Source organism: Rhinatrema bivittatum, chromosome 18 (genome assembly GCF_901001135.1).
Source record: "Rhinatrema bivittatum chromosome 18, aRhiBiv1.1, whole genome shotgun sequence".
In the NCBI taxonomy this organism is placed as follows: domain Eukaryota; kingdom Metazoa; phylum Chordata; class Amphibia; order Gymnophiona; family Rhinatrematidae; genus Rhinatrema; species Rhinatrema bivittatum.
In genome coordinates this window covers 36,712,549-36,724,035 of record NC_042632.1, presented here as the reverse complement: position 1 = coordinate 36,724,035, position 11,487 = coordinate 36,712,549, and the positions used below count along the sequence as shown (strand labels likewise).

General features: G+C 43.6%; 1 protein-coding gene across 1 annotated transcript in view; it reads left to right on the top strand.

Moving 5' to 3' along the window:
* The first annotated feature begins 955 nt into the window (after positions 1 to 955).
* CCDC69 (coiled-coil domain containing 69) overlaps positions 956 to 11,487 on the top strand; it is a 49,164-nt gene continuing 38,632 nt past the window's right edge. The window contains exons 1-2 of the mRNA XM_029583442.1: positions 956 to 973; positions 1,047 to 1,085. Of these exons, the coding sequence (XP_029439302.1) occupies positions 956 to 973; positions 1,047 to 1,085 (57 nt within the window). The remainder of the gene's footprint in view (positions 974 to 1,046; positions 1,086 to 11,487) is intronic.

The following is an 11,487-nucleotide window of genomic DNA, read 5'->3' as shown; positions in this document are numbered from 1 at the left end:
AGATTCTATATCAGTTGGACTAGAATATCAGATGTTATTAATTCTTATTTCCAAACTTTATATCAATGTGTTATGTAGTTAAATATCTTTCAAAGAATTTGATTCTTTGTTGAGGCTTCTTATCGCAGAAGTTCCTGTTCTCTGTTAAAGATGATGGAAAGAAAGTATGAATTGACGTATTATCATGTTTAACTCTGTCCTTCTTTTGTCTGTCTGATATCAATGTATTTTCTGTTTTCCCTTAACTCAGTCTTTTTCTTTCTTTCTATATCTGTGCATGCATACTTGTTTCTTTGTCATGGTCTTTCTCATTGTTCGTGTTTTTGTCTAGCTAGACGTTTTTCCGTTGCAGTTGGTGCATGCACTTTGCTGAAAACTTTTAAGATAGCTGCTTGGGTATGCCGCTCAAACAGGAGAGTAATATTCATTTGCATTGCATAAGTCAAATTTGCTAGAAATATATTACTGCCAATGTTTTCCATAATTATTAGAACAGCTTTTCTATTCCCAGTTTTATCTTAATGGTGTTATTTATTACAGATGCACAACCTTGCAGCACTTACTTTCCCACGTGTGCTGTAGACAGTACACTGTATCTTTATTTCTCTTTTCCCCAAACAGGTGATAGCCTCAGATATTACAAATGAGTTACACAATCTTCCCACACTCACCTTAAAAGGCTGCTGTGGCTCAGCCAGTATTACTTTTAATTATTACTTCCTGATACCTTACCTCTGAACCAGTTCCTGTAAAAGAGAATAAATATTTGTAACAATGCTCAAGCACTCTCTTATTCACACTTATTTTTCCCTCTATGTTTTGTTTTGGTTTTTTTTTTTTACTGTTTCTAAATACAAGAGCAGCTTCTGTGAAAGAAGAACAGTGCTCCTGCTCTCTCTGTGTCGCCTCACCGATAGAGAATCTTACCGTTACAGTGAGATCCCTACTCCTGCTGATGTCATTTAAGAAAATAGTACTAGAGGATGTTCTAAGATGGTTCTTGCATTTGCAGAAACTTGTTAATACCTCCCTGGTCAAAGTGCTAGTACGTCCTGACAGATGCAGTACCAGAGCGCCAGGAGCAGGTAAGTGCGTACCCCACTCCTGGGGATGGGGCATGTGGCCCGGTATCTTCAAACTGTAACATGGTGGGCGGGAGGGTCTCGGGCAGCCCACTTAAATCTATAAAGAAATTAGGAAGAGATGGAGGGAGTGGGTCCAACCGGTGATCCACCACACTTTTATCTTAATTTGGGGGGGGGTTCTGGGGATGGGGAGTGCAAGGCCCAATAGGACCATATATTAAATTTAGGGGAGGGGAGGATGAGACTCGGCCGAAGGCTACTTAACCGGATATCTTTGAAGATACTTAACTGGCTATCTTTGTAGATAACAAAAACAATCAAGAGCTTAAGCTCTGTCGCTGTGCAATTGAATAAACTTTTAAATGAATAATATGTGTTCTGAAATTTTAAATAAAGTAAATACCTACACTACCAATGGTGAGAAATTTTTTTAATAGTGTGTGTAAATTTAAAAATATTAAGTGGAGTCAGAGAAAGGTTTCATACATGGTGTAGGTGCCCCGCACCTCCGTAAGGTGAACTTATAATCATCAACCTTCCTCCTCCTCCTCAATAACTTTTAACGATTCTTTTTTGAAAATTTTTTATGTGAACTTGTGTTGTCCCTAACAACACCTAAAGGACTCTTCCGTGGCAATATAATTTTTAAATGCGTGACCGCAAAAGGTTACTCCATAATACTCAATGAGAATGTCAATAAAGGGTATAAAAACAGACTTCCCCGATTTTGGTTGGTGTGTCCATCTTCTTATAGGTTATCCCAACATGTTTCAGACAAGAATGCCTTTCCTCAGGGGGTTCGATGTTTGCCAGGACCAACTTCACGGAGTCTGCAACCCTCTCCTCGACGGTTTTTCCTGAGCTCGGGATCGACAGAGGAAGATCCCGGCGATCGACAGAGGAAGATCGCCTTGTGGCATAACATCCCGAGCTCAGGAGAAACCGTCGAGGAGAGGGTTGCAGACTCCGTGAAGTTGGTCCTGGCAAACATCGAACCCCCTGAGGAAAGGCATTCTTGTCTGAAACATGTTGGGATAACCTATAAGAAGATGGACACACCAACCAAAATCGGGGAAGTCTGTTTTTATACCCTTTATTGACATTCTCATTGAGTATTATGGAGTAAACTTTTGCGGTCACGCATTTAAAAATTATATTGCCACGGAAGAGTCCTTTAGGTGTTGTTAGGGACAACACAAGTTCACATAAAAAATTTTCAAAAAAGAATCGTTAAAAGTTATTGAGGAGGAGGAGGAAGGTTGATTATAAGTTCACCTTACGGAGGTGCGGGGCACCTACACCATGTATGAAACCTTTCTCTGACTCCACTTAATATTTTTAAATTTACACACACTATTAAAAAAATTTCTCACCATTGGTAGTGTAGGTATTTACTTTATTTAAAATAATTTCAGAACACATATTATTCATTTAAAAGTTTATTCAATTGCACAGCGACAGAGCTTAAGCTCTTGATTGTTTTTGTTCAGTACAGCAGTTCGCGGCATAGGTGTATCTTTTGATATTGATTATCTTTGTAGATAGCCAGTTAAGTAGAAATTTATCCTACCATACAAGACCTGATAACTTAACTGGTTATAGTTAAAAATTGGTTAGTGAAGTCTGATAACTCCTCCCCAAAATGCCCCCGGAATGCCTCTTTTTTATCTGGCTAAATTATAACCGTATAATAATTTATCTAGCTATAATTTAGCTGGCTAAGTGGCTGAATATGGTGAAATTTGCCATTTAGAGGGATAACTTGTAATCTATAAAAGCCCAGCCTTTTACAGATTTCTGAGTACTGCTTGTGGTTTTTTTTAAGAAGGTTTCCAGTTCTCACTATTAACTATGATGCTGTCTAGGTAGGTGACAGCATAGCAGTTGTGTAGGCACAGGAGGTGGTTGACCAAGTCCTGGAACATGGCAGGTATTCCATGCAGTTCGAGCAGGAGGACGGTGAACTGGAACAGTCCTCTGGTCGTGGAGAAGGCTTCTTCTCTTTTGCTGTATAAGTAAGGGCTACCTGTCAATATCCCTTTATCAGGTCCAGTGTGGATATAAACTAGGCGGCTCACGGCCTTTCAACAAGTTCATGCACTTGGGGCATTGGATATGCCACAAGCATTGAGACCTTATCGATCTTCTGGAAATCAATACAGAAACAGAGGCTGCCATTGGGTTTGGGAATTAGCAAGATGGGGAAGACCAGTCACTGCTGGATTCTTCAATCACACTGATCTGGGACATCTCATTCACCTCAGCCTCCACTGCATGACGTTTGGCTTCTGGGATCCGGTATGGCTGCTGTTGAACCACCACACCTGGAGGTATAATGACAAACCCCCAAGCCTTGTGGGTCTGTCTCGGCATGCTAGAATAGATGTCTTTATTTTGGCTCACCAGTCTACGTTGTTTTCTGGAGCCATCTTAAGGATAATTGGGACCACCGCGGTAGGCCGGGCTGCAATACCTTGCCTGTCTTGCGCTATTTGTGTCAATGAAACCTGTTGCTGGCATAGATGCTTGTGCTTGTTCCTGGACTCACTGGCCCTGTACAAGTGTCTGTAGCTGCTGTTGCCCCTCTGTGAAGGCCTGGAATAAGCACTTCATGGTTGCTCGGCAAGCCAAGACCAGACCTTTTGTACAAACAGGGAAAGAGAAAGGAACCCCCCCCCCCCGCCCAAAAAAAACATCTTAACCTGTCTGACTCTGACTCACTGAAATTCTCTCTGTAATCAAGCAGGGCTAGGCCCTTTTATCCTGATGGATTCAGTTCTCGGAAAGGGTGCGACAGACAGGCTCAGAAGCCAAAAATTGTTTACCTGGGTCCCAGGTCTATGCTGGGCTTAGACCAGTAATTCCCACTGCTACCATCATATGCGATAGCATGAGGAGACTCCTGGCTTCAGGAAGGGATGGGACAGAAATGGCCTGGCCTCTGACTTTTTCCAACAGAGAACACTTTTATTATTTACACTAACAGAAAGGCAGCACAAATGAGCCTGCTTACCTCAGCATAACACTTGTAAAGTGTTATGCTGAGGTAAGCTGAGGTAAGTGTTAACGCAGCAGAAGCCAGGTGATCAAACATGTGAGGTTTTGGCATAATTCCTGGTGCTTTCTTTCTCCTGTTCTGGGCCTACCTGTTCCTCCCTGGGCTTTGGTGTTTACTCTTCCTCCCCAGGGAACCGCCCTGAGGTCCCATTTTTGGCTGGGTCTTAACTGCCTGGTCCTGGTCTTTTAAGGTGTCCCAGGGGTTTCAAACCATAACCCTTTACACCCCTTTCTAGGGCTCCATCTCCTCTGTCTTCCAGCAGCGTGGCTGGAGCTGCAGCCGCAGCAGCATTTCCTCCTCTGGTGGCTCTCACAGGCGCCGGGCATGAAATCTTAGTCACAATGTCTAACAAATGTTCACACTAAATTCACGGCTTCTTTACAATTCCTCAGTATGAACTGGGGTATCTTAAAGGACCATCATAACCGAGCGTGAATTACTGAATATAATCTTTCATCCACATCTCTGCCTGGCAATTGTTGCTCCTATAGTCCTTGTTTTCATTTACAAATGCAGTTAAAACTTGTAAGGAATCATACTTCCCTTTACTTGACATGATGAAGACCCGAGGCACTCTCTCTGCATCAGGGGGGTAACCTTTCAGAAAAACCAGCTCGGTGCTGGAGCACGTGCTCCTTCCACGGTGGTGTGCAATAAATCCATAGCTGAGCCTGTACAGTCAGTCCTGACGCATGCTAAACCTGAAATCTGAATGTGAATATATATACATTCTCTCAGTATATTTATATATACTGAGAGAATGTATGTGCGAGTGTGTTGGGGGGGGGGGAGCAGAAAGAGAAGGTTGATGTGCACCCCCTTCCCTGCTAATCCACACCAAATCTCGTGGTAATGACAACATGAACGTTCCCAGGTATGAATGTGAGTATAGGTTAAGGTGTGCTATGAAACGGAGGTATTCCTGGAGTGAGAGAGAGAGAGAGAGAACAGCACTCAGCTTAGCTAACCTTTATTCACACATGTTTGAATGACTGCTTTAATAATCGGGGTGTTGACTGATCTGGTCTGCTTCAGCGGCATTGCTTTTAACATCTAGTTTGTCTTTATAATTTTTTTGTAGTTTGTTTTTTTTCTTCAGCTATTTTAATAAAGATTTAACTGCATTTCAGCCAACAGTGACTTTACAAGTGGGCTGCAGTCTCTTTAAGGAGTAAGGGGGTTGGTTCACGTACAGGGACGTGCAACCCGATCCAGTCAAGGGCGAAGATTTGAAAAGCAGTATTTTTTAAAACAAATGTGTGCTGTAATTGACGTTGCTAACCACAACACTTGGTGCTCTACCCTGCTGCAGCTCAGGGTAGAGGAAGTCCAGGCCCATCCTATCAACACAGAGAGCAAGGGATCGTATTGCAGCTAATACAGGACTCACAGAGCCACAGAAAAGTTTAACAGTCTCGGCTTCGCTTCAGCCTCTGAGTTCACAGTTCCCATGTCAAGTTTAATACCAGAGATTCAAAACTACTGAGGGCATGCTTTGCACTATAAAGCTAAAGAGTTTTCTACACCTTCCATGCTCGATGTTCAGGACCTGATCTATCAAGGCAGGGGTAGCCAACTCCTGTCATCAAGAGCAGCATTTCCCAACCTTTTCAAGCCCAAAGCACAACTACATTAGGAAAAATGTTGTGTGGAGCACCAGCTCCCATGGGGCAGGCAATGCAAATATAGAGAGGACTCATATGGTCAGAAAAAAAAGCTAGGGAAGCACCAAAAGCCCCATCCATGTGTCTTCCAAATTTTAAAACACAGGGAAAGAGAGGACGAAGACACTTACGAAGCCATTACAGTGGATCAGTTCTCTCCATATACAAGTGCAGCAGAAGAGAGTGGGGTGCGGGCAGCCGGCTGCGTTAGTTACGTTGGACTGCTGCATGTGACTGCCAGAGCTCCTTCAGTTCTGCTGCTCCCAACACTCCGAATGAGTCACATCCAATGCTTATTGCTCAGCGCATGATCTCCCTGTCTCGCTGGGCCTTGGGATAAGATAAGATGATGATCAGGAGAGGGAGATGAGGAGGGGCGGCTGCCCGGTGCAGGGTCCCAGCTATCCGTGCCCTCCATGCTGCCCATTAATTACCCCTCTCTAGGATGCATGCAGTAGCCGGGAAGAAGAGGCCTGCATGATTGCACGTTCTCAAGAAAGGAGGTCCCGTGCATTTGAAAGCCATTGATGGTGATTCTTGCTGTGCTGAGAGCAGAGCCCAGGTGTTGGCCTGGATCTGAGCATCAGGCAGTGGTGACTTTTCTGTGGCACTCCTCCTCAAATCTGTTGACACGCTGGTTGGGAAACACTGCTCAAGAACCACAAAAAGTTTGGTTTTCTTGAGATATCCACAATGAATACGCCTGAAATCACTTTGCATGCACTGCCTCCACTGTATGCAAATACATTTCATGCACATTCAATCAGAATATCCTGAAAATCAGACCTGCATATGGTTCTTGAGGACCAGGGTTGGCCACTCCTGTACCAAGATCTTTTCCCATAGGCACAGAATGAAACTTTAGAGGTTGATTTTAAAAGTGTTATTCATGCAAAAATACCCACATACGCGCGAGCAATGTGAATTTTAAAAAGCAGTGAAGTACGTGTGTATATACCTGTGCGTGCATAAAAAATACGAAGGCAGAAAAGGGGTGGAGCATGAGTGTTCCAGGGCAGGGCCATCAGATGCGCGCATAATTCCGGTTTTAAAACTGGAGACTGTGGCACGTGTCGGCTTGTTTGCCACATAACTTTACTGCTGCTCCAGATGAGGAGCAAGTCTGTAGTTCTTGAGTTTTGGGGCTTACAGGACAGGGTGAGGGGGTCTGAGTCAGCTGTGGGGCATGCAGGATGAAGAACCAGAGCAGTCTTGAAGACCTCAATGTTAACTGGGCAAACTGGTGAGCTAATTGGAAAAACTGGGTTGTCCCTCGCGCGAGCAGGTTTTAAAATCTGCCTACATATGTGTGTAAAAGCTGGAAAAGTTCTAGGAAAGATACAGCAAAGTGCATTTTCTTGAGCAACCTCATAAGAACAGGCACATACGAATGGGCAGGAGTCGTATTTTAAAGCATACAAGCACGATTTAAAATTGCTCGTGCACGCGTGCTCATTTTAAAATTAGCCTGGTAGTGGATCAGGCCCTAAATCGAAGCTTCAAGTCCACGTTGCTCATACATAGAGTAATAATATGTATGTTTCAGGGATTACGTCAGAGGGGCCAAACTTTGTTCAATGGTGTTGCCCTTTTTCCACTTTCCCCTGCTAAAAAATTCCCTGACCCTGATAGCGATGCATTTGAATGGGAGATTAAGACAACTTCACTCTTTAGTTTTGGCACGCATTTTGCAAGCAGAAATTAAAATGAAAAAAAAAAAATCTTAATTTACGGATAAATGGATGACTCGTGGCTTGGACACTTGCGATGGCCATCTATAACCCAAGATATAACAGCACCTAACATCTGTGTTTTGATGTAAGTACATTGCGCTTCTATGTGGAGGGTCATGGAAGGCTAAGTCAATAATAAGAGTGCCTCAGAGGGGTACTGTGCTAGTCTATGGTAGCAAAAACGGCATAGAGGCTGGTGGTCCCTTAAGCTTTATAGACTAACACAAGGAATGAAACAAGGGCAACGAAGAGGTTGGTGATAAAGTGAATAGATTCTTTTCAAAGGAAACGATGACTTTTGGCAATCTAATGCTTCTAAGTGTAGGACTCCTCTGTGGCGGGGAGGCTCCATTTGATATCTTATCTTACTGGATTTGTAATCATGGAAGTGGCAGAATATGCAGCACATAATTACATGTTAAACATACTGTTAGAGGTGCTTAAAAGCTGGGCCAGCCTGGAGGCTCAGTGGCGAATGAGGAGGACTTGCATTTCACTTCCAGACATAACCTCTGCTGCCTGGGGCTGGAGATCCTCCCAAGCAAGCATTCGCCTCCCCAGAGGGAGGAAGGTTGGGGGGCTCAATAATAATCAAAAGATAGTGGCTTACCTTTTCTGTTGTTGCTGCTGCCGCTGTTGAAATTTTTGCAGCTGTTTCAATGGCTCAGGGGTCGGCAACTCTGGTCCCTGAGTGCCGCAGGCCGCTGAGGTTGAGGGGAATTTTACGTTGCGATGACATTGTGAATGTGCTTTTGTATTTTCATGGATGTCACATTGTTTATCCGCCTAAAACAGTAGGTAGAGCAGAATACAAATGTTTAAATAAATGCCTCCACTGCATGCAAATACATTTCATGCCTATTCATTGCGGATATTCGGAAAACCCGACTGAGCTGCAGCACTCAAGGCCTAGAGATGCCTTCCCCTGCAATAGGTACTGGTGAAGGCTGGAAAACAATATACTTTGCCAAATTTTGCCAAAACCAACATTTTACTTACTCTTTATGGCCACTGTTGCATAGCAACACTAGCCAATTTCTGCTGGAAGTTGTTTAAACATTTTAATACGTGTGTATCAGACATGGCAGCCGCCAAGACCAAGAACCGTTTTACCTTGATTGTGTTGTGTTTTGTAGTGTGAAGAGGCCTTAATTCATAAAATGTATATAAAATTGTCTACTAGCGTACAATGTTTTATTAACATTAGAATTTATTGCATATTATATATTATTAAAATAGAGAAAGCACTTACTTTATATAAAGGAAAACATAAAACTTCAGTCAGGAGAGGAGAAGTTTCTGGAAAAAAACAAAGCACCTGAGCTCAGAAGAAAAGCATGAAATCCCAGCTGTAACAAGGTCAGGCCTGCCAATTTCAGCCCATCAAGCAAATACTTATTAGCTCAGTGTCAATCATCCAGTAGGTCAGTGCCACAATCAAATGTTCTGATTAAGGAACTGGAATGCCAGAGGATGTGGCTGGAGGACCTGACTTTTTATCACCACCACAGGTTCTGCACATCGGAGCCTGGCCTTGGTATGCTAACAATCTGGAAAAACCAAGGGCAGTGCTGTGGAGTTCTGAGTTAGGGAATCCAGACTAAGAAGTTGACTTTGCCATCGGAAAGAGCGAGATACATTGGAACTAATGGAAAGAGAGCAGGAGGGCATCTGAAGGATAAAAGATTACTTATCTGTACTGTATGCATGCTTTAAATGTTCAGAGCACATAACAGCCATGCCTGTTGACCGAGTCCCTAAGTGGTAGGCAGTGTGTTATGTTATTCTTAAAAGAGTGAATTGCTCAAGGTTTGCACTTTGACAAATGAGATTTAGGAGGGGTGCTCCTGCACAGGCAGAATGCATTTTTTTTTTACTAATTTCAAACAAACCCTATCAAAATTGGGAAAAGCCAAAATAACTGGTTATATGTCTTACAAATAAAACAAACAGGTGTGCAATGTTTTACTTGTCAGCAAAGTGAAAAAAAGACAGAACTTTAATCAAACTAAAATAATTTATTATCTACATAGTGCTAAAGTGTTTGGCCAGCAAGAAATGCATCAAATGGATCAAAATTTTATGCCAGCCCTGTACCCATAACCTTTTTGAAAAAATTATCCACGGCCTTAATTCTGCACTATTCCTGGACTGCATAAATAACCTACTATCAGGAGATCTTCAAACCATGACATCGTGCCCATGCTGCAGAGAAAATATTGTCACTTTGTTGTATTTAATTACGTTGTGAGCTGCCTTGAGCACTGTTAGAAAGATGGGCTAGAGACTTGAAAAATTTTGCAAAATACAGAGAAGTAGATGCATGGCCCTTGGAAAATCGAGTTACTGCAAGAACTATATGTGAAGGCAAGGTCCAGCAAATTCACCTTCCTGGCAGAAACCAACAATTTTTGCTTTCCGTTTTAAATCCACATTTTATTCCTAAGAGTAAGCACAGATGGCTACGTTATGAAATCAGGCTCCCCCCCCTAATGTTTACAGCCTCCACATTTGTTTCGTGTCTTATCTTTCCCCCAGAATAGGTTCGTACAAGGTCCTGTCCCTTTAGTGCCTTCTTGTGCCTGGTGAGTAGGCCGGTTTCCAGGGGGTGCTTCTTTTCGGTTATTTACGGTAAGTGTAGTACTCCCTGAGCATAAAGTTCACAGGCTGTTTCAGGTTCAGGATTGGGGGGGTGTTAGAGAGAACCAGAAAGGAAGAGAAGGGGGCATGGAACGTTCACTATATGGCTTGTAAGCTGGAACTGGGCAAAAGCCACCCTCAAGACGCCAAGGGCCAGGAATGGGCTGCAAAAGCAGCAAAATGAGTTGCTTCAAATCCAGGAGAAAGGTAATGGGGGGAAAAAAAGTACTTTTCTTTGTACCTTGAACTCTTCTTAAGTGCAAGCAGGGGGGGGGGGGGGGGGGGGGAGTCTGAGGTGCTGCAGGGATAACTCTGCTTGTCTCGGGCGCTAGAGGTTAAGACGCTGTGAGGAAGGGCTGGTGCTTTCTCTCCGTCTCCGGCAGGAGCCAGCGTTATCAGTTTGACAAGGAAGCCGCAGGGCTCTCTGTTCCTCATAATTACGTTTCTTGTACTTGTTTCAGGGGGAAGTGTGAGGCGCTCGTTACATTCTTAGAGCCAGATGTTTTGTGCGGGGGGGGGGGGGGGTGAATAATACCTCTTAGCATTAGAACGGTTTGAAGCATAAAGACTTAAGGTAGGGAAAAAAAAAAAACAAGAAAAGAAACTCTGGTAAATGAACAATTCATTTCCAGCGAACCTGAGCAGTATCAGAACCTCATGGGGAACCAAAGACGTTTTAAGGGTACAATTGAGAAAAATCTACACAGTGGGTAGCTATGGCTGAAAACGCAGAGAGGGGATAGAGCCCTAAAATGTGTGGCAGCCCTCTTGTATCCCCAGAAAACTGGTCTAGCTCAGTTTATGAGTCCATTTCTTTTAAGGCGGTTACACATAAATGGAATAGGAAAAATATAACTGCAATCCCCCTCTGAAGTTTGATCCTGTACCTAACACTGTTAAACGTGACCAAGCGTACAATGTTTCTTTCCCTTTGGTTCACCATGACGTTGTGACTCTGCATGGTATAGATTGCTTGGAACATCACTTCCAAGACTGGGGCAGACTTTGCTGATTGAGCCCCCTGATTTGGGGGCATTGTTAGCACTGGGCCCTTGTCCTGAGTCTCCAGCCATGGGTGAAGCAGAAGAGGACCTATAGCTGAAGAAGCGGTCCTGCGGGGCCGCTGGCGTTTCATGCAGATGACAGCCAAGGAAGAGGGAGACATCCAAAAAGTGTGTGTGTGTGAATGAGAGTGCCTGTCTGCATGAGAGTGCCTATGTGTGTGAGAGTGAGAGAGAGTGTGACTGGGTGAACGAGAGAGAACCTCTGTGTATAAAAGAGAGTGCCTGTGTGTGTTAGTGAGAGAG